This window comes from Podarcis pityusensis, assembly GCF_964106645.2.
Source record: "Podarcis pityusensis genome assembly, chromosome: 17".
Classification (NCBI taxonomy): domain Eukaryota; kingdom Metazoa; phylum Chordata; class Lepidosauria; order Squamata; family Lacertidae; genus Podarcis; species Podarcis pityusensis.
This window is the reverse complement of record NC_138042.1, coordinates 24,021,134-24,048,141: the sequence shown is the minus strand read 5'-3', so window position 1 is coordinate 24,048,141 and position 27,008 is coordinate 24,021,134. Positions and strand designations below refer to the sequence as shown.

Below are 27,008 nucleotides of genomic sequence, written 5' to 3'. Positions count from 1 at the left end.
CGTTCCAATAAGAAATAGATTTTTATTTTTTATTTTTTACTTCCCATCCCATTTCCCATGGTGATTTTTATTTCTCCTCCTTGCCACATCCTATCTTCTGTCTCTTATACCATAACAATAATTTGATAATCTCTCATTCCGTCTGTTGCTCATAGTTCAAATCCTGCTCACGAATTCATAATACTATATACAACATGAAGGTTTCTTCGGAAAGATGATAAGGGAAGTGAGGAAATGCTAAAAGAAATGTGTCAGGAAAGTAAACCTGAATGACTCGAAAGAGCTTACATCAAGGCTAAAGAAATACAGGAGAATGCGCAGTACACAGCCAGTGCCACGAAAAAGTGTGAACATTGCAATATTTAACTATGACATGAATATGAAATGATCTCCACAAATGTGATCATGTAATAATGGAAATCAAATCAGCACAACTTATAACCTATCACGCCAAAATATGGTTTACCAGGTATATAGTGTATAGCAGGAAACCAAATGTATGGCAACACCCACACCCATTTCTGCAATCCAAAACAGATAGTAAAACCAAGAGATCTGCAGAGCCTTTGGTGGGCTGCTATATATTCAAGTTTCCACATCAGAAATAGTGCATACCTATGTTAAAGCAAAGACATGCTCTACCATGACCACCCACAGATGTGTGAATACTTCATGGGATACAAAATGGCTCTATTAAAAATCAGTGGGCATTTTGCCACCAGATTGTGTGTGTGTGTGTGTGTGTGTGTGTGTGTGTCTGTGTGTACTCTCCAGATTGCATGTTTTAAAAGCTACATCATTCAAAATAACTTATGAGTTGAAAGTGTAGAAAGCTGTTGCTAGTATAAAACAAGGGTGATTTTAAAAAGCATTTATATATATATAAAACCAATTGTGAGACTCAGAACGAATGTTTTAGTGAAACTTTCTAAGAGACCGTTAGTCATGTAGCACTGACAAGAAAGAACATGTGTTAGAAGACAAATATTTAGAGAGAACATGAAAGGCTGTGTCTGAAGCCACTCAACTCAAATACTATTAGAAAATACAGAAATGAAAAAAAAATGCAAATAAAAACCGCTTTTGCTATTATTGTAGAAAGCAATGTTAAACATGGAGATTAGGCCATCACAGATAGGAAGTTAGAAAGTTCCCAAAGAGCAAAATAGAAAAAGCGGAGATTACATTGAAGAAGTTAGGATAAAGCACCGACCCATATTAATGTTTTGGAAACTTGCTTCTGTGAATAAAAGTTCTATGGAAACATAACCTCTGAAGGATGTATGGTGCTTATTTCAGTTAAAAAAACAACAACATGTTATAAAGGTAAATTCTAGAAACAGCTCCAGATTTTGTCTGTTGTTCTTTCCAGTGAGGTTTTCACAGATTTTTAAGGCAGAGGATGCAAACACACACACACACACACACACACACATTAAGGCAAAAGCTGAGATATGCATGCCAGTGTGTTTCCAATGGGTGTGTGTGTGGGATTATATTATAAATTCCCAGTTCGGACCTGATTGTTCTGGACCAACGTCTTCTCCAGTGTGAATCACACTGCTACTGCATGACAATGATGGAGGCTCCTGCTCTCCTTCACAGCTTTCTGGAAAAGAAGAAGAATATTCTGAGCAGCTTCTGTGCACCCCGTTGTTCTGTGATGTGCAATTAATACGTTCTCCTGCTTTCATTTTTTTGTTATCCAGCTTCATGTAAGAGCTCCCTCCTGGACCAAATATAGGGTGTGTTTTTCAAACAAGAAATTGTGTTTGTAGAGGTGTATAATAATGAAAGTAGCTTTTTATTTTTTTAAAAAAAATAACGTACTGCATTATCACTGTAGAGTTTTATACATGAAGAACAACTCCCCATAATAATCTAAACATTAAATCTTTCTGCCATGAAGAAAAAAATGTATGCTATCAAAATAATTCATACGACTGGCCTTTTTTTTCTTATTCCTTTGTTTCAGATAAAGGGGAAAGAACACAGAACTCCGAGGTTTCTAATAAACACTCTACCTATAAACGTTTGCCAAATCACTGGAAACAATAAATCTGTTCTTCCACCGTTTCTTTAACCACTAGACTGCTGTTAAATACTGTGGATACATAAAGTTGGCAAATACTCTTCTTGTTGTATATTCAATCTACGTCATCCAAAGAGAGGGGAGTAAGTGGAGGTTACAGGTGGGAAAAGTTTTGCCTGTGCATTATTTATTCTACAATGGGAAGAATCCTTGCTGCAATTGTCTTGACCATGCTTTGAAAGACAGAGGTTCAAGTCCCAATCAGAATATTTAAAAGGCTGCTAGTAAGCATAACTCAAATAAGTCCTCTGACGGCCAATTTCTCACATTAATATGTGCACTGGGCAGCAATTCCGTGCTCACTAACTAGGAAGTAAATCTCTCTGAACTAAACAGGCCTTGCTTCTAAGTAAACATCTGTAAGACATGTATAAGATTGCATTCTTAATATTTTTATTAGTTTCACTGAAAATTATAAATCTTGCAGTTGCATTATCCATCAATAATGGTTTATTCTTAATGAAGAAAAAAATGACCCGTAAGTTTATCTCTCTCACCCCAGCTTTATGGTGAATATGTCTTCTTAATTTGCATGTCGAGGTCCCCAGGGCCACCCCAATAACTCACACATCACACAGAAATTTTTGTTTAAGGTTTTTGACACAATTTTGGCCACAGCTTTATTACAATACAAAAATGTGAGTGGTTGCTTAGGCATTGGTTGCGACTATCTGCCCCCCCATGGGGGATAGACTGACATTCCACATGCCTGCGAAAGTCAGAAAAGGGGAATAAACTTGGGGGTAGTGACGGAGCAGGGAACCTGCCCTCAGCCCTCCCCAAATACAACCAGGGGCTCTTGCGTGGCCCTAGCCCCTTGACAGGGTGGACAAAAGCAATAGTGAGCCCCTGTATTCCTTTAACGAAATCCCTTGCAGCAGCAGCATTAGAGGGGCAGGCACAGCCAATCCATGCCCCTCAACCAACTAAACCATAAACCAATGCCTAACCGCAACCTTACAAGTTATGACGATTTGGCAAAAACCAAATGGCCCCAGCCAATCAGCCAGATGGACAAAATTCCTACCGGGCCCCTGCCCCAAGAGCAGACGACCCCATGACAGGCATAGCAAAGTCAAAGCGAACAACTCTAAATATAGGGAGGGGGGACGAATAATCCGATGCACAGTGCGAAAAGAGGAAGCTCTACGCCTCGTGCAGGGAGTTTTAGCATTTCTGGCTGTCAATCAACAAATGGCAACATTAACTTCTTCCCAGCAACAAGGGAAGCACAATCACAACAGTGGCCAACGATCAATTAGCCCGCCCCACAACTTTGGAGTGTCCTGTCAGCCCCCACTGCAACACGTGCTCTCCATGAAAGAGAACACGCTTTGTCTGAACCTGGTGATATGTAACATACTGCAGAAATTATCAGAAACTCAGTACGGGGCTTATTAGCTCTCAGAAGTTATCTCATGGAGTTAAAGCCAGAAGGAAAAAGTCACCACACGAATGCTACAAGAAATTCTTACTTTACGGCGATATTATCAAAATTAAAGTTACTTATTTGTTTTCAGATATTTCTTAAGCACCCTTCACCAAAAGATTGCAGGGCAGTTTACAGAAGTGTGGGTAAACACAAACCTTGGAAATACAATTCAAAACCAATAATTATAACAAAATAAAAACCTGAAAATCTACAAACACAATAATTAACACAATTCCAAAAATCTACACTCTAAAATAGGAAGATATCCAGAGTCTGGGCACCACCACAAAAAAGGTCTTCTCCTTAGCAGAAGCAGTGTTCCTCTACTAAGGTGGCTACTTGGAGACAGGCTTCTCCAGAGGATTTTTAAGACATGGAAAGGCTGATGTCTTAATGCCTCAGAGAGTCTGATTAGAATCCAACAACATATTTCCATGCAACACCTTGTCAATGTCACATTGCTGCATTTTTAAGCCTTCTAGAATGAAGCATATTGAGCTTCATAGACCCTATATAACCACAACGGGTTTACTTATGTTTTTTGTGGGAGGTAAAACTTCAATACTTGGAGACTCAGGCAGAAGTTGAACAAACAGCAACAAAGTTGGTAAAACAAATTATTCATGAAGCAATAAAGTTATTTCAGGAAACAGTCAACTATTTAATAATTACCGGTATACTAAAACCAGTGGATGTTACAGGCTTCTAACAAGGTAGCAAACAACACAGCTTCTTTTAAACTTCAGTTGCTTGTTTTCAGTTAGATGTTACCGGTTTCTAGACTAATTAGTAAATGCTTGGCTTATTTCCAGCTATTTCACTTCAGTTCCTTAACTTAGTTGTACCATAGGTGTTACAGCTTAATACTTTGGTTCTTAAGCAAGGTGGTACTTTCTGTCAGATTCCCAACCTTCTATCAATCATACTCCTGAGATACTTCTAGCATTATAACAGACCCAGGGGATCACCACGTCCTTCTTAAATATTAATTGAATATCTCTCCCCTCCTGACTGAAACAAGACCAAAGTATATCACCCTCACAGCTTCTACTTCTCCTTCTTCAAACTCAGCCCTCCAGTTAACTCTTGTCTGAATACTCTCCCAAGCCACTTTCTATCTAAACTGAGAGACTCCTTTCTATAGCTGTAAATATTCTCCTCAGAATGGATCTGACACGCTGACTAGGGCTGGGTGATATATCAATACATTGTCCAAAACCGGTTTGAAGTTCATATCGCGATATAGGTTTCATAATTTTTGACCTGGCAATATATTGGAGATCATGGTGTATGTGTGTGTTTTATGCAAAAACCACAATGTGGGAAAAACCATGAAGCCAATCAGTGCCTCTACATAGCTCCATCCTTCTTTCAGACATCATGATATATTGGGAGATCACAATGTTTAACTGGTGAGATATCAAGATGTCAAAAACCAGATATCGCCCAGCCCTAACACAGACCAGAAGCAACTCTCAAGTCTCTCCTTTCTCTCTTCTTCCTCCTGCTCTCTCTTAAACCATCTCCCTATCCTAGCACTCTCTCTGAAATAGCTCCTTTTATCTGCCCTCCCAAAGTGCTGGCTCCACCCCTCTCTGGTTGGCTGTCTTAGTAGCCAATCAGAGAGAGGCTGCAGCCCTCTGGTGGAATTCTAAGGCACTGCATCACCAGCTCAGCTGTTCATCACATATACAGTACAGTTGTTTTACTTGTAAAGTAGTGGAGAAAGTGTTTTAACTTATCAAGTTCCCTATATTGTCGGCCAATCAATCCATTTGGTCTATTTTGACTGATGGCAACTTTCCAAGATCACAGACAGTGGTGCTATCCATCCATCTAACATAACAAAAACACCACTATATTCTCCTTCAACACTAAGAATAATCTCCAATGTCCCATTGCTCTATCCATATCTTTGCTGACTCTCTTAAACAGGGAGCTTCCTGCTGACACTTTATTTAGCTCTGAAATTCCAAGAGGAAATCTTTATAAAAGCTATGGATGAGAACACAAATCCCTTACATGAGAAAACCCTATATGATTTTTTTAAAAAAATGAAATGCAGACTCTAAGGGCAAATTTTAACCCATTTTCCCCAGTTTGATAAGCTGTAGAAAGAGAAATAAAATCCAACTCATTTGAAGCAAAGCCATTCTTAATTACCTTTGCCTGTGCCAACCTCCATCGTTTGGAAAATTAAATCCTTTTCAACAGCACCACTGAAGTCCTCATGGGGTTGAATGTGATTTCCCTGCTTAAGGCCTCTTCTGACCAACGTGAGTCCAACTGTTTGGCCAGTATGCCGCAGAACCTCCACTGCTTGCTGGTTGGTAAAACCCTGAAGATTTGTTCCATCCACCTGAATGATTAAATGTGTTTTAATTTCCAGCAGGCCACTATAAAGAAGATAAACGTGCAAGAAGTGTGTAATTCAAAATGAGCCAAATCTCATCTTAGCCACTTGCAAAATGTCATGTCTTATTTTGGTCTCCAGCCACTTTTATCTATTATTGCTTTGTTGTCTCCGAATATGAGCATCCCAGAAAACCACATTCAGATTCATTTAGCTTTCAGTGTTTAGATTTATACAAAGCCACTGTGAAAGAAAAGAACTGGGTTTATGTAGCTTTGTAATATCATAACCAAATAGTCACTTTCCTTCTTGGTTTCTACTGCTGAGTAACAGTCTGGTGTTATAAGTGTTCACATGATAACCAACTACAGCACTTTGATATATTTGTGTCATCAGTGACAGCTGGGATGACCAAATGATTGATACAAGAAAAACTGGAAGAACAGAGCAATTGTGTTTTCTCTCTGTATGGGTACAGCTAATGTGATTGCATTAATAACCATGTTTCCAAGTGCAGATCAATGAAAGCAGGCATGCAAAAACCTGTCTTTGGAACAGACACCTGCATTTGATGATGGAGCTATTACAAACAGGCCCGTGTGAATTATCCATTCCAGTTTCTTTTATGCAGTCTATTCATAGCAGCTTCAAACACTGAATCTAATCAGCCTTCTGCTGGACACATGTCTCCACACCAAGGAGATGGCCCAATCCTATGGCTGGCTATTCAATGTTTAGCATAAGGTGTATTTTCTGTTAGACAAAAGGTATGTAAGGTTCTAAATAAATCAATCATTTTGGTCAACTGTGCCACGGGGTGGGATGGGGATCATAAAAGTGAGGGTAATAAAAGCAAGTATTCAATAAAATCACTCCTCTATGATTACTTACTGCTATAATTTGGTCTCCAACGTGGATTCTACCATCATGTTCAACTGCACTGCCTTTTGTGATACTCTTTACAAAAATACCAGAAGGTTCTGTGGTTGAAAAGGGAAAAACCTCATGCAATTAAAACTATTTTTCAGCTCTTGCTACATCAGCACCTAGGACCCGAGTCCAAAATCCCAGACACAGCACAGAGACATTTCGCTGTTCTCTATCATACCAAAAAACGCCCAAGCACTTAACCTTAGTACTATGATGTAAGTCCAAAGTCTCATTGAAGACATTTTCCCCTAAGGGTTGTACCACGCATTACAGGATATAAGCTTACATTTTAATGCATAGATGCATACAAGGAGGCAGCCCCAGTTTAATGCTGGCTTCTTTGAACATGCACAGCCTCCTATATACATAAAATTGTAAGGCTGTCATCGTGCTGCAGTTCACACGGCCACCAACAGGCAGTCATGCAACTGCAGAGCAACAACAGACCGTCAGGCAAGCAAGCAAGAAAGCAGCTGGTAGCCCAGGTGAGCTATTTAAAGGAGAGTGGGAGGTGCTTTAGAGAGCGGTTAAGCAAGCTGCTCTTTAAAGTGTCTAACCCTCTCCAGGAGTGGGGAGGTTCCTGGTCACCTTGGATGCTTGTAATGGTCTTGCTACCTTCCCCTTCAGCTACTGGTATTTTAATGGTACCTGAAGATGGTGCTTTTGAAGTCCAGCTTGGCCCACCATTAAAGAGCCTGAAAATTGGTTAAAATAGCCTGAGCCCTGTCCATAATGACTGTCAGTAGCTCTCCAGGGTTTCAGTAAGAAGTCCTTTCCACCCATACCTGGAGATACCAGGGATTGGACTCTAAGACCTCTTGTGTGCAAATCATGGCATCTGCCACCAAGCTATAGCCCTCCACAGATCTGGTCTTAATATTACCTGAGGTTTTGTCTCCAATGTAACCAGCAATAGTTATTCCTAATCCTTGGATGTTTTTTGTGAGTTCCACATCAAACATATTTCCATTAGCATCATTTTCAACTTGTGTCTCTTCATCTCTCTTAGAAAAAAGAAAACAAAAAAAACAAATGAAAGAATGTCCCATGAGGGACAAAAAATTTGGTACGTATTTTCCAAACCAATTCAGGTACCAAAATTGCAAATAGATAGCATGGAACTGGAATGATAGTTGTACAGATGGCAACCCTCCAAAATAACTGTTGAAAATGTTAGTTTTACTTGTCTTCAAAGTACCTATTTATACAGCTCAATCCAGCTATACTGATGTACTATTCTGATTTACAGATTTATGATGTATTCTGCACTTGTTTTATTGATGTTGTTTTATTGTTGATTTTATGCTGTTCACCTCCCTTACATTTGTTAAAATGTTATCCATGAAGAAATGTTTGCAAATAAGTAAGATAACAAAAATAAATAAACAAAAAATTTTGCGGTTTGGGGCTCCATGAAGTGTTTTGCAGTTTTGAGGTCCTTCAAGATTCAGTTCCACAGATATTACTATCATGCAAGAGAAGTAAACTAAAGGTCAGGGTAAATTTTATTATTACTGAAATGTTTCAAAATAAAAGATACGCACACAAATATTAAAATTGAAATAACAAGAGGATATGTGATTCAGGGAAATAAAACGACAACTTGGTCCTGAAACTTTCAATTCAGGAGCTAACACTTAAAGACAAAAGGGTTGTATTCAACGTAGTGCTAAGCTCGGGTCCCGTCAGTCCAAAAAATTATCAAGAATGCAGCAGGACTGCCAACCCTCTCTTTCACCCCCCATGTGCCCCCTAAAATCTGTTGCAGGGGTTCCCATATCCCTCTGGAGCAGATTTAAGGAGAAGAGGAACTCCTTGTGCTGGTAGAGTTAGAATATGACCAAATTGTTTTACTGAAAATACCATAGACAAACAAATATTCAACAGAGTAGCTTTAAGTGAAAGTGGTGAGTAGAAGTGTTTGAGTTTTTCCTTACTGCTGCTTTCATATCTGATTTTAACATCGCTGTCATTTGTATTTCCATTGTGCAATTCACTTTTAGACACCTGAGTGCAAAATATGCCAGCAACAACAATAATAATAGCTGTCAGGGAACTGCCATCAGCTCAGAGGTGAGAGGTGGAAGGGCAGCTGGGTTACAGGGAGCCTCCAAAGATCGTGAGAAGCAGCACTTCATCCGTGGAGGAGGGAAGCCCCGCCTCTAGTGGGGAAGAGATGCAGGGCTCAGAAGATGCAAGAGAGAGCCAAGACACCGTGCATGAGCAAAGCGGGGGGGGGGGAGGCAGGTCCCCCTTTACCCATGCTCTCTCTGCACAGTAGGTTTACACGCAGAGAGGGGAGGCGTCAGATGGGGGTCAAGAGACTACTCTGCTGGGGAAAGTTTAAGGACCGCCCACTCTCAGATTCTGCTAGTGACTGAGCAAGACATGGAAATGAGACGTTCTGCACTGTAAATGTTTTTGCATCAATAATAAAGCCTTTTGAAAAGACCAGTGGGGATCTTGCCTGTTCGCTCTCGAGCAGCCACGCCAGTAGGCATAACAAGAGCCATAATTCTTGATACTATGAAAGTCAACAGGAAATAGAGCTAAGGTTCGCCTATAACATATGGGTTGAATCCGATAATGTCCAGAGACCTTCAAAACATATTTGGTGGGGCGGGGTGCTGTAGATAGAGAACAGGGAGGTCCTGTTGCACAAGCAGAACTCCAGTTGTTTACACCCAGTGTGGCACAATGGATCTGCTAAAAAAAATCCTCCTTTACTAATAATGATAACTAAATGATGAGCCATGATTTAATAGTGTATTATACAGATGACTTACGGGTAACATACTATGTATGCTAGAGAAATGGGAGCACAAAGGATTCTAGGGGCAGGGAGAGGGAAAGGTCACTGAGTAAAACTGAGCAAATGCAAATTCTACTTGGCAAAGTAAAAATAACTTGGGAACTGGGGCATGTAACAATTAATAGCAGCTTTTTTGTGATGATTTCAGGGAGAGCCGATAGGCAAAGCTGCCGTGCTGCCTACTCTTTGTCCCTAAAAATAGCTATTAGTATAAATTCAACTATTAAAGGAAAGAAAGGCTTCTTTATAAACTAAAAGACTGTTTCCCAACCTTACGTATATGATGAGAAGCAATGGTTCAAATAATCTTTCAGGAATTCTTCCTGAAAACTGCAGGGGGAGAAAGTGCAGTGAAAAACTGTGAGGTCACTGGAATAAGCCATGCCTCCCGGCAGAAAGGTTTGAGCTTGATCCTCTCTTTATTTCCTTTATTTATTTCAGTATACAATTGTGGCAGTCACAGTCCCACCAAGTAGCACCTCATTTTGCTGAATAAAATCAGCTCAACTGATGCATCAAGTTCGACAGCTGTCAGATTATCTGTACAGGGTGCTGAGACTCTCTACATGTTACTGTAGATTTTTTTCTTTCTTAAGACGCAGAAAAATACGTGTGTTGTTTTACTGCATGGTATTTCTTTGTTTTCGCACACCCAACGCCTCAGACTGCCTCTCCCATTTCTCACGTTACTAACCGCAATCTTGCTTGGCATCCCTTCGGAACGTTAAACGAAGGACTCATTTGTGAACGGGAGAACGCAGAGGGATTCGGGGCGGGGGAATTGAGGGAGCCTTTCAGAGAGCAAAGAAAGAGAGCCAGAACAGCAAAACAGAGAAGTGAAGGGTATACAGCATGCAATGAAGGTGGCAGCTGGCTAGCTGGCACACAGCAAGCAGCAGCTGAAGTTGTAGCAGCTGACCTAGGTGAAGAGCTGCAGCTGTGTGCCGGCTGGCACAGAAAGGAAAAGGCTGATGGTTGCTGGGGGTGATGAGGTGGGTGGGGGAGGCAGGAGGAAGAGAGGCATATTGGGAGAAACTGTTTTAATAATCCAGCTGGACTGAAAGGGCTGCCACAGAGTAAGTGGGAGGTGTTGCAAAACACTGATTGCTCAGCTGTTGTTGAAGCATCGTTCAAGTGGCACATTGAGGTTAGTGGGTTAGAAATTATTTGCATGTTTTTATGTCTGGCTCCTCAGAGTTCCCAGTGCACCGATGCACTACTGACTACCGTGAGGGATTGATTGATTTATTTTTAAGTATGGTGATAAGCACACTCTATTTATATGCCTTTGGATTAAGAAAATAGTGAGCCATGAACTCTAAATAATGAACCACCATTGAAGTCTCTATTGCCAGTGCAGCTTCTTAAATTGACCTTGTCAAATCATTACCTGGTTATCCATCATAAAGGTTTGTACTGGTGTTCCTGGAGGAACTGCTGGTGGCGTGGGCTCCTCAAGTGGGCCTCTGGCTATAACCAACTTCACTCTGTTTCCACACTGCCTCAAGACTTGCGCCACCTGCTCGCTGCTCATTCCAGCCAGCTCTGTATCACCAATTTTCAATATGTGATCTCCACTGCACAGGCTACCATGCTAGATGAGGAAAAAAACCAATTACTTCACTGGCAAAATATATAGAGAGAGATAGAGAGGGCACACATGCACCCCAACAAGAAATTACTATAATAATTATAATAATATATTATTTATACCCCACCCATCTGGCTGATTTTCCCCAGCTACTCTGGGCAGCTCCCAACCGAGAATTAAAAACAATACAGCATTAACAGTACTAGTATTGCAACAATAACGATATAGGGGAATTCAAAAAACTTGTTTATGCTCTAATGTATAATCTGTTGTTGCAGCAGTAAAATAATAAACACAGGTAAAAGCGATGCCAAGATGCCTAGTGTTTATATTTCAAAAAGGAAGCATAACACACTATTGCAATATACAGCCTTTTGCAACCCTCTGTGCCACATCCCATACTGTTCCAGGGGTTCTTCCAACTCTTAAGAGCAGCTTTGGTGGGGGGGGGGATTGCAATGAGAAGAGAGTAGCGAAAATTGGGAGCATCTTTTGCACCTAGCACTGCTTGGTAGGGTTTTAGTGAAAAGAAACGAAGTGGGATTTAGCGCAAACAACAACAACAACAACAACAACAACAACAACAACAACAACACCACCAAACCACAGTTTAGCATGTTGTCTAAACCATAAACTGTGGCCAATATCAGCTAGGATTTGTTTAAACAAGCCAGCTTCTTAGCCCGTGGTTTTAAGATGCTTCTGGCAAACAAACCTTCATGTTTGGCCATGGAGGAGGCAGCTGTAGAAGCACTCTCCCTTCTCATGGTTTCTGGTAGATGGCAGCCCAGCTGGAAGAAGAATAGGAGGAAACCTCCAGAGAGCTTGCCAGTCAGCGGGGTGAAGCGGGAAGGAGAGAGAGAGAAGCTGAGGCTAGAGTGGACCATCCCTTTTCTCTCTCCACCTCTGGCGGCAACTTCAGCTGAGGGAGTCATAATTTTGCAACAGAATCTGCGCCTGCTGGATGGCAGCAGTGCTGTTCTTGGATGGGCGGTGGCACTGAGCACAGCTCCAACCGTTTCCTTCTTCCCTTTTGATATGTGCTTATATTGTTGCTGTTTTTTGGAGTGGGGCAGTTCTTAATTAATGAAGCAGTTTTCCCACACAAAAATGCTAACCCCCTCATTTTACTTCAAGAAAATAAAAGATGGGTACCAATTACAGTCGTACCTCAGAAGCCAAACACAATCCATTTCGGAAGTCCGTTCGACTTCCAAAACGTTCAGAAACCAAAGCTTCCAAAAAATAGTTCACAAACCGAAACACTCACTTCCAGGTTTGCGGTGTTCGGGAGCCAAAACGTCCCGAAAACTAAGCTGTTAAAAAACCAAGGTACGATTGTAGGTAAAATACTTATAAACTGTAATTCTATATCGTTCTGTGCTATAAACAAGAACATAGTTTGTGTACCTGATCAGCTATTCCTCCTGGAAGGATGGTTTTCACTATCACTCCAGTTGATTTTCCACCCACTATCCCAAATCCCAGGCCCGATCCATCATTCACCAGCTCAATGGTCTCCACATGCTGCCAGTGAACCTGAAAATATCAATATTGAAAGTTAATTTCAACAACAACAGCAACAATAGAGGACAAGCATTTGTCTTGTTTCTAGTGTAACAGAGCACAGAACTGTAAACATGCTAAATATTGGCTGTATCCTCACTCTAGAAATCTGCCTATGAGTAATCACTATGCAGCGTTGTTCATTCTGAGCGTATTCAATGGCAAATCAACAGTGTTTACTGTCTCAATGAATTAGCTCAAAATGGGACCAGGAATCAAAATTAAAGCTTGTAGCTGAGAACGCATGTTCTTTTCTATGTAGGTATAGAAAAAGGAATTGAGACCCACTGCTCTGAAGCAGTCAATATAACAGAAAGATATAAAATTATGCATGCCATGGGTGATGAAATGTCTTTCTACCTCATAATCCAATGAAACTCCATGGTAAAGGTGGTAGAAGCTCAATGTGTATTCAGATATATTCAGTATGCCTCTGAAAATTAGCGTGGGGGAGAAGGCACAGGTTGGCCAGCGATTGAATACACAATTCCTCACTGCCCATTTGTTTGTCAGGAAAGGGCATCCAAGAGGGGAAACATCAGCTACCCTAACATCCTCTGCGTGGCTCACCCAGATGGGTGAGCTGGAAGAGGTGGGCCATAGCACTGGCTGATGTAGAGGGAAGTTCCAATGATGCACTACACCAGCATATAGAAGGGGCTTGTTAGCAGCTAAGAGGGACTGAGGTTCAACTTCCAAGTGGCAGACTGCAGCCATGGTGCTGTTAGATTTCTGTTAGGTGCATCTAGGTGTGTGACAGAGCCCTGAAAGAGAAGGTCCATCCTGGCTGGGAGAAAACAGCAGGACAACTGTGCTAACTACAGGATTGCCAAGAACCAAGGATGTCTGGGACAATGAGGCACCTGAAGAAATGAGACAACTGGTGGGCAATCTTGGATTGCAAGGTCTTCTCAATTATAAGAAATTCAGGACAGAATTTTCGCAACTAGGGGTAGTATTCAACTAAATTACTGCACCAGCAGAAGCCACCACAATGATTCCTGCTAGCAAAAAATAAAAATAAAAAAGACTCTCTTTCCCCGCATACCCCCTGAGCACCCCCAACCCCCAAAAAAATCTGTTCTGGAGGGTTGGAAGAATCTCCAGAATAGTTTGCAAGGGGAGAAGAGGGAGATGAAAAAGATTAAGTCAAAGCCTAAGCACCTTTCTTCTGGAGAAACAGGTTTAATAGCCTCTACCACTATTAGGTGACTGATGGCTTCTTGCATGGTTCGCTGTACTTTAGGGAGTGTTATGTCAGTGATGGGTGGAATTGGTCTAGAGGGCAGTACTGATGTGAGTTCTTTGCTGCTGCTGTGATTCAATGTAGATGCTTCCCAGAAGCATAGAATGCTATGGAGTCTTGCCCACAATCCAAATGGGTCTGATACCTTGACTGGTACTTGGTCATCATTCTTGGAGCCTGAAGGCATGGGCTTCTTTCCATCTATGGATTCACCAAGTCTACCCTACCGCAAATAATCTGAAACTTAAAGTGCACTAAAAGCCAGGTGGGAGCAGCATGTGAAGAGCCACAAATTCTGCACCTCTGACCTTCCTACTGAAGGAACATTGTTGCCTGAGCACTAGGAGACAAATTGACAGCGTGGGAAAACTTCCCTTGGAGATGCAGTTTGACTCAACCGCCTGCTTAATGTTCAGGGAGAAGATTATGCATGACTTTCTTGACCTTGAGGCAAGGGGTGATTAGTCTACAAGACTACGGAAAACAGCATATAAACTACAACCACCGACAAGCTAAGAAAAAGGAAGGCATGCTTGTTTTCAATGCTCATACAATGTACTCACTGGATTGGAGTGGGCTGAGATTGTACTAGCAGCTGATGGGGACCGAGAAATCACAGGGCTGATAAGCTGAGGCAAGGCGCCCCTGGCCACAACCAGTTGGACACAATCCTTTGCTTTCTGTAGGATCCCGATAGCCTGTTGGTGCGTGATGGTCTGGTCAAGGGGTTGCCTGTTAATAGCAAGGATTTGATCGGCTTCCTGCAGCCTTCCATCTCTATTGTAGGCAAGCAAAGGGTAAAAGAAATTATCAAAATTAAGTGCCACCAAATACTAGTTTGTCAGTTTTTCCAAAATAGTTTCTTTTAATCCTGTTTTTCTGTTTCCCCACCCAAATTTTTATTTTTTTTAGAAAAAATCTTTCCCTACAGTTTTGCTGTGAGCAACTATTTTGGCACCCTGGTGATCAGCTTTCTTTGAAGCTAATCCCACTGCCACTGTCTCCTGGCTTCACCCCACAGCTACGGTAGTTCCTTCTCCCTGCACCCGCATCTGAGACTAAGCATATTACAAGTGGGTTGCTTCCAGCTCTTCCAGCTATAGCCTGGGAACTTCATTCTTGACTTTGAGCCTGCTGCTTAACAGAGCATGTGCTCTGCTTCATTCACGGTACAAGTACTGAATATTCATCAATCCATACAGTTTACTTACCAAACACTGCCATCAGGTGTGTAAGAGGGAGGTGGGGAGGAGACTAGCTTTCCTTATTTAAAACCAAAGAAGCAAACTACATTGGAAAGGACATCTTTCTGCTCTTAACTTAATTACAAAAGTGATTCATTCATTTGCTGGTGGAGAATGTATTTTCAGGGAAACACATAATCTGCCTTTCTTCGGACTTGAGTCAAAGTAAGCTGAATAAAAGTAAGCTGTGAGCCTAATTCACGTTTCTTTTTAGGATCAATAAATTTATTAAACATTCTTTAAAACCTATGTGCCCAAACCAAAACATACTGGTCACAAACTAAGTCCTGTCAAGTGTCATTGCTTCCAACGGGAGAATGAAACTCATGTTTAATTCTCTTCTGCTGAAATCAATAGAATTTTAAAATATTTTTATTTTTATTAATTTATATGCTGTCCTTTAAACCAAAAGCTCCCACAGCAGTACAAAACAACCTGCAGAATACACACATCAATACAGAAGAAGAATGAAACAAAGAAATATCAAGAATCAAAGAAATTATAGAAACCAACAGATTCACCATGTTAAAAAAAGAAAAACTAGGCAGGGGAAGGAGTTAACAATATACTGGTTGCAATGGGACAGAGTGTGAGAAGAGGAAATAGAGGTCATAAGAACTTTGGAATATTTATTTATTTATTTATTTATTCATTCATTCATTCATTCCTCGGCCACTCTGGGCGGCTCCCAAAAGAATATTAAAAAGGGTGGGATACTTTCTGGGCAGTCCTTATCCTTTGCCACACAACAAAGGAAAATTGCAACATGTATAAATGAACACAATGATTAAAAAATAGATAAACAATTTGGAAAAGGAACCATTTCAGAAAGATCTGAAATTCAAACTGTACATGAATGGCATGAATATTACAATCTTTATAACTTCCAATGAGCTATCAGTCGTGAGCAATACATCCCTTTGTAGCTGTTATACTATTGCTCATGACTAAAAGTGGCACGTCTCTTACAGATTTCTTCCCATCTCTAAAATCTGACTAAGAAAGTGGTTCCTGGCAATCTCACCTTTGTGCCACACTTCCGTCTTGAATCTCCTGCACAAATATGCCCAGTTCACCTCTATATTCACTCTTCAGGCCAACTACACTGAAGCCTAGGCCACCGCTTATAGGCTTCACAAGTTCTATGGTTTCAACAAGGCGTCCCTGTAAGAAAAACCAGCACCATTTTGAAACAAATTCAGAAGCAATGTGGTTTCAAAGTTTGTGCACGTTTAACGAAACAAATTACAAATAAACAAATAGGCAATAATTAATCCAGTAGGGGCATAATGAAGGGGTCCTGTTCTGATCACTGTGGTTAGGCAGTCTGGGCATCCCACAATGAAGCATCTCTTCACCCTTCTCTTTCAAGTTTTGGGACTAAGTACGGTTACCTTTACATATCCACCAGCATGTTCACTAACCAAATTTAGTGACAAATCACAGTTTGCAACCATGCAAAAGTGGGCTAGGAACTTGCGTTTGGAGTAACTACAGGTAGTGCTAACATTTGGGAGGCAAAGCTCGTAAAAATCGAGAAAACTTGTGGCATGTTCCTAATCCCCTAGCACAGGCACGTCCAACTCCCAAGAGACTGCAATCTACTCCCAGTATAGGAAAACTGGCAGTGATCTACCCACTGTCGTTGGAGAGAGGAGGAGCATGCGTGGGGTGGCTAGGTGGGTGGGTGGAAGGAAGGAAGGAAGGAAGGGATGGATGGATGGATGGATTGCCCAGAGTTGTTGAGCTTTTTGGAGGGACGATTGCACAGGGTTGATGAGCTTTTTTAGGGGAGAGTACCATGAGCTATAGAGCTATTTTGGGGGACTAATGCACAGGGTTGTGGAGTTATTTTTAGGGGGGGGTGTGCCATAACTCGCACACCAAACAATCCACAGCTTTGAAACACACACGGCGCTAAAGCCAACTTTCATTTCCCAAATCGCCAGCAGTGGGCACCTAATGACTGCCCAAGGGGGGGCGGGGGTGGATACATTCATTGCCCACTACAGCTGGATCCCACTTAGGGATCAATTAGATCATCTGGGGATCTACCTGTAGATTGCGGTCAACCGGTTGGACCTGTCTGCCCTAGCAGAAGGCCACAGTGCCAGACAGTTAATTCAAGTTATGAAGTCCTACCTGTGCCATATTTCTGATCAGCAGTTCAAAGTCATCACTAGCAGACTTCACAATAATCTGAGGAGATCGGGCAGCTGCTTCTAGCCCACTAGAAAGACTGCCATTCTGCTGAGCCAACAGATAGGATTCATTTGGGAGTGAAGTTTCCACAATAGCAGCATGATGAGAAAGCTGTAGGAGCTCGCCAGATGAGGAGATAGAAGGTGCAACATGTACCTAAAAAATTATGCAACATTACTGGATTTTATTTGTGAAGAACACAAGAACACACAGTTACTGGGCAAAACACACAAAACAAAATAGAAAAAACCCACACATAATCCAACATTGGAGGTTTATCATGCCCTTAATGATACGACACGTGTTCAAAACAGAGTTAAAACACTACAGAAGTCATGAAACAAATCATGGAACACTGTATGATAAATATTGTACACACTGGTGGCTTAAGAGTCAACTGTAATTGAAATTTAGTATAACCACACATTGACTTTCTTAGTGGCAGTTAAGAAGTTATTTTGGGGGGCGGGGAACATGAGGGCACAGAAAATGGCATGTAGACGGTAAGATTTTTAGAAGGATAACAATAAAGGGGCTTTTGGCAATAGTTTGAGAAGAAATATAAGGAAGTGATGGACAGAGAAACCTGAGCTGGAATGGCATAAAATTTATAACCAAAGACTAGAAAATGTAAGTGAACATTAGCAACTGCTTTACCACATAGACTGAGAAAAATACACACTGGGAGTTAGGACAAAGACTTGAGGTGTAGATCCTCAAATGCAGATCTGGTGGTCCCACCCATTAATAAAGAAATATTGGGAAGAAGTAATCAGATTAATCACACTAATGACCCTTTAGGTTATACCATTCAATCCTTGGACAGTTTTGTTGGGCTATCAGGATGATCACATTAAACCCCAAATAACTGGTGTGGAATTTATTAACTGTTGTCAATCTGTCAGTAGCTCAAATTTGCAACAACAAGCAACCACTTATGATAAAAGAATAGCAGAAATGGTTTGAAATGGTCCAACTGCGTCACAGAAAACAAAAAAAGGAAAATTTTAGAAGTAAATTACTTCTGTAGATTGAAGGTATAAAAAACAGATATGGTATGGCTACAGATAACTATAACACCTATTCTGCATAGTATACTATACTTTCTGAAACTATATTGCTTACTGATTGCTAATAATTATTATGTAGGGAGATAAGGTGCTCTTCAATTATTTCTAATATATGAACAGAATGTTGTATATTTATGTACTTGTGTTAGGTATGTCTGGGGTCCCAAACCGTGGTGCGTCTGCATTTAATATTCATATTGATTTTCAATTATATTTTCATTACTTCTTTTATTCCTTATATTATATTTTCCTTTTTTACCATTTGAATTTTGTGGAACATAAGAAATAAAAGAAGCAATAAAATTACAATTCGAAATCACACAGCATCTAGCACGACACATTACAAATGCTATAGTCAGCAGAATCCAGCTGAAAGAAGCAGTGGTCCGTAGGATTATTTCTAAACTTTGGGGAATATAGCACCAGGAGAAGATCTTAGACATTACAAACAAAACATTTGGATAGATCATTCTATAGCAGCCTAAGGGCTATTTTGGGTGCATCCACTGTCAAAAGACAGAATGCTGGAAAATACAGCTTAATGTTCTCATAAGGAAAACAAAGGCCATCTTTCTTGAAATATAAAATGGGGACAGGCTTCAATGCTTTTAACAAATCACAGCTCTTGGAAGCTCATCAAACTATTACTTCTCCCCTCTCTTAGGGAACAACATAGCATGCTTCTGCTAATGCAAAGAAACTGCTTTAGAAAGAAAATATTTCTCTCTTACTACCCTTCCAAAGGTAGAATGGGAAAAAGTCAAGGTGAATCAATGATTTTTAAAATATATTTATTAAAAAATGGATTGTTTTAATTTAAATTGGATTTTGTTTTAATTTAAATCAATCTTTTTAATTTAAATTGGATTTTTAAAATAAAATGCTTTTGGAGGAAAAAAATCTTTCTAAAGTTAGTTTTCTATTTAAGTTACATTATAGTCCAAAGGCCATCAGGAAATAAGGATTTGTTTTAAGTTTTTCATGTGTGCTGAAACTCAGTCTAAGTTGTTTTTTTTTTCCTTTTTTTAAGTTTAACCACATCACTTAACAAACATGGATACATATACTATAATGTTATTGTTTGAGTTAATTTGTTTAAATTGTTATTAAGGAAATGATTATTTTTCTCCTTCCAATAAAGTACAGCAGAAAAGTTGTCCAAATATAAACAGATAACTTATTAAACCTCACAATAATTATCTGTGTATGTATTTCTAACAGTATAACCAAATCAGTAATTTTTTATATAACTGTAAAAACTATTCTGAAAAATTATTATTCCAAAAATGAAACCTTCATCTGGTTGTAAATATTAAGATTATACCAGCAGGAATGCCTTTAAATCAAATCCACCCTGGGAAAAGTGAAGCACAGCTTCCTAGTATGCCTTTAGATCAGCTGCAGAAGAGAAGAATGAAAACATAACCTTAATTCATCTAATTCAAGATCCTAAGACTTGTTGTTGTTTTTTAATAATGCTTTAGTATAGACTATGGTAGAGTTCTGATGTATTATTGACTACTAACTCGTCCATAATAATTGATAGTGGCACTCCACTCTAATGATCTTTATTCTTAAAGCTAATTAAAGAAATTGAGTTGCCTGTTCAAAGGGGATTAGCTTAATGTGAAAAGACTATGTCAGACAAAGTGGCTTCTGGTTACTGCATTACAGGGCAGCAGAGGGGGTGGGTAAAACCAAGCCAAACACAAAAACGAGAGAGTAACTCAGGTGTATGGGGGAAAAAATATTTTAGCCACTGTGAATCCAATTGGCCAATAGTAAACAATTTAAGTGACATGACAGCTTCAAGTCGTGGTTAATGACACTCTTGTCCTGTTCAGTGAATACACCAATCGTTTCTGTAACACTTTCCAACATTCAGTGTGTCCTACATGTCTGGCCTCTTCCACAACCACCCTGTGAGGGCTGAGACATAGCGACTTGCCCAAAGCTAGCACATGAGCGTCACAGACACATAAGTATCTGAATCTTGATCTACTGTACTACTCTGGCTCCAGCTAGGATTAGCACCTTTCCCTCAAGAAATCCCCAACAGCTTGAGAAATGAGCAGGAACTGAACACGTGCCATTTTTCTCTGCACAGAGATACAGTGATGGGAAAGATGGTCCAATTAATTTCTGCCTGTTAAATTCACCAGTTCAGGGCAGATGGCCTTCTGTCAAGGAAAAGGTGGTATTCCCTACTCTCAAACTGATTCTTCTTGGCCCTATGTACATGCACTTGGGGCATCAGAACCACACAGCTACAGTTTGTGTGTGAATACCTAGAAGGTAAAGTAAAGGTAATGGACCCCTTGACGGTTAAGTCCAGTCAAACTTGACTATGGGATGCAGCACTCATCTCGCTTCAGGCCAAGGGAGCCGGCGCTTGTCCCCAGACAGCTTTCCAGGTTATGTGGTCAGCATGACTAAACCACTTCTGGTGCAACGGGACACCGTGACGAGTGCCAGAGTGCACAGAAACGCTGTTTACCTTCCTGCCACAGTGGTACCTATTTATCTACTCGTTTTTGAACTGGTAGGTTGGCAGGGCATTATGGGAAATGATATATGGTGACATAAAAAAAAAAGATGTTTAAAGTAAGCCCAAAAAAACCTGACACTGCTAGGGACAGAAATTCCAAAAAAGATTGCTAAGTTGTTTATGTATGTAATTATAGCAACTAGCATCCTTTACACTCAAAAATGGGAAAAGGAAGAAGTTCCTACTCAAGAAGAATAGATAAGCAAAGTTATGGACTATGTCGAATCAACAAAGCTAACAGCTAAAATAAGAGAATCAATTGATGATTTTTTGTTTTTATTTTTGGAAGAATGGAAGCCCTTTCTGGATTATTTGAACCAATATTCTAATTTGAAGAACCCATGAGCAGGATTTGAATTATGAGTAACAGAAAGAACTAGAGACTGTTGTATTACGATTTTTGTTAAAAAAAAGAAAGAAAAAGGGAAACCAGTGTGCAGCAAGAGGGGGATAAGAAAAACATCACAGAAAATGGGATGGGAAGTCAATAATATAAAAGAATGTTTTTTTAATATGTATTGGAATTGTAGCTGGGATTTCTGGAAGTTTAATAAAATAAATTGGGGTTGGGGTGGGGAGAGAAACGCAGGTGTGTGCTCATCCAGATTAAGTATTTCCACAGGAAACAATAGGACTCTCTGAGTGTCTGTATCTGCATGTGATTCAGTTCAGATGTGACATATTCTAAAGTAGCTCAGTGATCACTGCCACACAACAATAATGCCTTTTGTAGTTGTAAGTCATATTTTTCATTGCATATAAAGTGTTCTGCTTCACAATAAAAAAAGCCACCGTTAACTCCATGATGAGGTAGCTTTATAGCAAAGTGATTATGTATGTACTGTATGAAAGGAGCATAGCTTTGTTCTATAAATTGCCTTAAGATAATTTGCCACAATTGCCTTTCCTTTTACTGCAATATTGGCATAATTTGGAAGGAAACAAACAAAACAAAAAAAACCACCACCCTTCGATGCCACAATATATGATAAAATGTACATTTGGGTAACTTTCATTGCAATCAAATGCTACTTTCTGTATTTTGTTTGAAATGTTATCCAATTAAAAAAAAAAAATCTACTTCGGTTGCATTTATGGAATGTCAGCATTTTAGGCAACAAAATGAGAGTGAGCACTTATTTCAAAAACTTTTGCCTTAACTCGCACTGAAAGGAGCGAAGAGAAGGAGAGCAAGGGCAATAAAATTTAGGAGATCCCTGCTTGTTCTTTGTTCAAAGTGCATTCTTTGGTAAAGCATTTCATCTGCAACCTACAGGAGCACAAGTTTTGCTAGGAAGGTGGAGCTAGGGTGTCAATGCATGTAGGAACACATAAAGATGGGGTTGGTTTCTGTGCTTAAAATGGGCACTAAGACACAGCGCCACTTAACCTGAGCTCCTTTGTGCCAGGTTGCTGCTGCATATTGAGTTGGAGAGGGCAAGAGGTGAAGCAGTGATGAAGCTGGCATGCTGCAAGCAAACCAGGAGAGCCAATCCGGTGCTCCTGCTGGCTCATTTGCATTGCACAAAACTTACTGCCTCCTCGTGCTCCCCTCTCCCTCCCAGTATGCAGACACAACTCAGCTGAGGGGAGCTCAGGTAAGCGGTGCAGCCCCACTGCGCTGTCCACTGCTGAAAACAGGGATACTATGATCATGGTTGAATTTATTGCCTTATATGTATAAAGAAAACTATGCAATTGGACTACCTGATAAAATAGCAATGGAAGTTGCACAAAACTCTTGGAAATTTGAACTGGTCTCAGAACCTAGTTTATATTTCTTCTTTTCCAACTTAAAAAAGCTGATGGCAACAGTGGCTTCCATGAAAGGTTATGTCTCTAAGGAGTACCATATTTTTCCATGTATAACACCCCCCATGTATAAGACTAATGCCATCTAGTGTCACATTTGTATAATGCATGCAAAACGCACTTAAAACATTGCATTTGCAGCTGAGTCTTGTGTCCAGCACCTTCTACACTGACGGTTTATAATTTCCCCAAGGTGGAGAAGGTGCTTAGCACAGTGCCATGATTTTCACAGGGGACTTCCGACTTGTGATATCTTTCTCTGAGAGCTCAGTGTCTTAATTGAAGGAACGTTGGTACAGACATGGTTCTTAAAAGCAGGAAGCACTGAACCAAGAGCAATCTGTAGCTGGGTAGAAAGACAATGGCAAAAGCATTTGGTGTGATCCACGCTGGATAGTTTGGTGTTTAGGGTAATTAAGTAGTTCTGCAATTTACAGAACAATCCTGTGCAGGTCTACTCAGAAATCAGTCCTGCGTTCAATGGGACTTAGACCCATGTAAGTAAGAGTGAATAATACCACAGCCTCTGAGTAACGCCAGAACTGCCTGCAACAGAACCAGTTGTCTGGTTCTGCTGTTTTTCTTCACACATTTTTTCCCAGTGGAATACAAGATAAGCTCCAGCACTTTTTTTTTCCAGCTGGGGCTGTGCACAGGCTACAAATCAAAGGAAAGCAAGCATAGTTACATCTCAATGCAACTCCGGTTGAAGCCACTATCAAAAGAAAGAAAGAAAGAAAGAAAGAAAGAAAGAAAGAAAGAAAGAAAGAAAGAAACCACTAAGGAAGTAGAAACAGGACTTAAAAGGGGTGCACGTGAAGACAGGCTAGACCCCTTACACTGCAGTCAGTAATTTTCCACCCTGCAAAATCTATCTTCAAACTTGTATGAAAAAAATTTGAAGAATGTCACCCAGCCAAGGAAAGGGATTTTTCTCATTAGCACAGCTTTGAGCTTTTCCAGTGGAGGAGGGGAAGCAAGCACTGTTGGAGCGAAAGCTGGATTGCCAACACTGAGTGGTGGTTGTGGTTGTTTTTATTTGAATATTTAAATATTCCAAATTATAAACAAAAGCCAAATGAAGACTTAAGAAGTTCGTTATATCACAAGAGCAGAATTTATTTTTATTTCTTTTAGTTTTGTTGTTGCTCCCTTATCTTCAAACACCGGGCTTTTGCTATGGCATCAGACTTAGAAAAACGGACAGAGTGGGAATGCTCAGAGGGAAAATATGCGCTTGCTTTTAGCGTGCTGACATGCAAATGAGTGCTGAAGGCAAAGTACCAGTTTCTCTCTCTGAAAGACAGAATTGATTCAGTTTGGTTTAGTCCCTAGCTGTTGGGATTTTCTTCCTACTTATCTTGCTTACTTTGCATTTTAAAATCCTCAACATAAGCAACAAATCTTGTTTATTTTAATGAAAAGGTTTACAAGGCAACCTATCAACAGGCATCTGAGCGCCAGTTATAAAACATCCACGCTTAAGTGAAATGTTCGAAACAAATAACTAAAAACTCCTTAAGCTTTGGTTCTTCCAGCCCTTTAGCACGCAGACAAGGAAGCTCCATATCTCATCAAAGGAATTCTTTCCCAACTATGCCCAAAAATGCACATTTTTTTAAAAAAAATACATAGCGCAGAAGAGTAAAGGCACTGTAATAATGATAACAGGGGGCTCAGAACGTAATAAGCCATATTATACGTGGATGAGCAAAGACGTTGTTGCTTCTAGCAAAAGGAAAAATAGAAGTAAAAGATTTTTATGTTTTCATTTCTTCAAAAGGTGGCTAATGGCTGAGATATGTAGCGGTAATACTAATGTTATACTAAATTTGTCATAACCCAGTCAGATGAGCGGGGTACAAAGAATAATGTTGTTGTTGTTGTTGTTGTTGTTGTTGTTGTTGTTGCTGTTATACTCGCTTCAATGCACCACATTTAACTAAATAAAAAAGATGTGTGACAATTGCCTCTATATTTAAACTATGACCAGCACCTCACACATTTGTGTTGCACTCATTTGAGTGAAAACCAGGCATGTTAGACTACAAGTCTACACTCACCTAACTGAGGATCAGGCCCCTTGAACTCAATGGGATTTACTTCTGAGCGGGCATGTATAGTTCTGCACTGTTAGCGATTCATATTCCTTATGACAACTGCATTCCATTCTTATCACATTCCTGATAATGGCTGGAGTCGGGCCTTCATTACGAATGGTATGTTTCCACAGGCATGCGTCACATAACTCAAGGCAGGGCTTAACACCAGCATTCTTCTGTGTTGCACAAGTTAGCAAACGGTTGTAATGTTTTTAGCAATAATAATTTTATTGTTTTATCTTTTATGCAAACCACTTTGAGGGCTTTGAGGTATCCACATTTTGTGAAATAAATATATATATTCATCTCACAATGTCAGTGCAAATGTGAAACTTCTCTTTTATTTCCAACAGCTAAAAATAAGGTCAAAGAATGAATCCCCACTACTCTCAAGCAGGTCTGACAGAGGTTAAATGGCACCATTCTTCACAAAACACCTTGGGGAAAATAGTGTGTGATACCAGTTATCCTAAGTTTAGTAGTAATAGTATTCCTAAAGTTTACAGGTTATACCTATGATCAGTATTCAGTGAGAAAACTGCATAAATTAACTTTAAGAATGCCAAACTTGCTAAGTTACAAGGAAAATTTTGGACCTTTTTACTGTTTGGCGTCTATTTTGCAAGCTGTTCAGAGAGGTATCAGATAAAAGGATTTGACAAAGTCATATTGGCATTTCCTCTTTCCCCTGGAGATGGTACCATCCTACCTGATCTCTTGATTGTGGAAGAGAAGCCTGAAGGTTTAGGATTTGATTGAACAAAGGACTTTGCAGCACTGATTTCAGTAAACTCAGTTTCTCTTCATTTGCTGTATCACCTCGTTCCCGTAACTTAGCTTGCAGGCGTTCCACTGCCTGGAGGGCCCGGTGAGTATCTGAAAGAATATTCCCTATTACTTGGTACCCTTAATGTGCGTATATACTGTTAGGCATAGATGCTTACATGCTACTTTATCAGCTCTTAAAACAAGATGGAAATGTGGATGTCTCCACACACTTTTTTTAAACATCTGGTTTAGTGGAAACTGCCCTGTCACAGCACAACACTAGCAGAATATGCATTTAATTATACTTTTAAGTGACTGCATTTTAGCTTTCTACAGTTAACCCATGGCCCAAATGGATTCTGATTTCCTGAATGGATTTTTATCAGGGAGCTAACACAAAATGATGGATGCACCATTGTTTTGAAGCTCAGGAATGTATAGTCCTCCTTTCCAGACAATAGTAATCATATGGCCCAATCATTGATTGATGGATGTACCAATAACATGGTCCAATCATTCTCCTCTATCCATATATGGGAATGTCCTTCCAACCATACTACTTGAGACGTGGCTTTGTTCCATACGAAATGCCTTTGAAGGCCCCTGTTTATTTTGTCTTGCCTTTTGGCCTTCTGTCCCAGATTGAGCCACAGCTGTCTTCCCCATCCAGGGCCTGTTCACCTTGCTTCATTGTTCTACTATCTGCTTCAGGTGTTGGCTTAACTAATGAGATCAACTTCACCTCTTCCTTGGACACCAACACCCATCTGCAAGAGGCTATAACTCAGAGGCTGAGAATATGCTTTACATGCAGATGGCTCCAAGTTCAATCTCTAGCTAAAAATTATCAGCTAATAGGCAGTGTTTGAAATAAGCCAAGCACCAGGTGCATTTTGCACCTGGCTATCGGTCACTTGAGACCCAATGAAGATGCCAGGGTGCCAGAATGTAACCTGGCATTTACACCATCTAGAGGTGCATCTTCACTTCACTTACCCCACCCCACTGCCATGCTTTAGGTTGTCAAAGTTCTTAACCTAGTTCAAGGCAGTCATCTGAGCTAGCCAGATGTTTAACAGAGAATCAATCGCAGTCAGTATATCATTTGAAAAATGAGACACTGGAGCCGGCTTGCCCCAAAATGGTAACTAGACATTCCATTTTGGTGAATGTAACCTTGGTTTAAGGAGCCATTTGTTTCTAACACTGCTAACAGGGCTGATAAATAGCTCTGCCTAAG

At 40.2% G+C, this 27,008-nt stretch overlaps 2 protein-coding genes across 19 annotated transcripts in view; one reads left to right on the top strand and one right to left on the bottom strand.

The window, feature by feature from the left end:
* The window catches only part of FREM1 (FRAS1 related extracellular matrix 1), a gene marked incomplete at its 5' end in the record, with an annotated part of 715,053 nt that overhangs the window by 115,008 nt on the left and 573,037 nt on the right, over positions 1-27,008 (top strand). The gene's annotated exons all lie outside the window — the stretch shown is intronic.
* MPDZ (multiple PDZ domain crumbs cell polarity complex component) overlaps positions 1-27,008 on the bottom strand; it is a 122,705-nt gene that overhangs the window by 79,205 nt on the left and 16,492 nt on the right. For all 14 annotated transcript variants that reach the window (XM_080987632.1, XM_080987624.1, XM_080987634.1 and 11 more), the window contains 10 exons: positions 25,710-25,876; positions 17,409-17,624; positions 16,291-16,430; positions 14,586-14,799; positions 12,621-12,749; positions 11,010-11,213; positions 7,691-7,811; positions 6,769-6,857; positions 5,688-5,883; positions 1,520-1,609 (listed from right to left, as the gene is read on the bottom strand). In XM_080987632.1, coding sequence (XP_080843758.1) covers positions 1,520-1,609; positions 5,688-5,883; positions 6,769-6,857; positions 7,691-7,811; positions 11,010-11,213; positions 12,621-12,749; positions 14,586-14,799; positions 16,291-16,430; positions 17,409-17,624; positions 25,710-25,876 — 1,566 coding nt within the window. The remainder of the gene's footprint in view (positions 1-1,519; positions 1,610-5,687; positions 5,884-6,768; positions 6,858-7,690; positions 7,812-11,009; positions 11,214-12,620; positions 12,750-14,585; positions 14,800-16,290; positions 16,431-17,408; positions 17,625-25,709; positions 25,877-27,008) is intronic.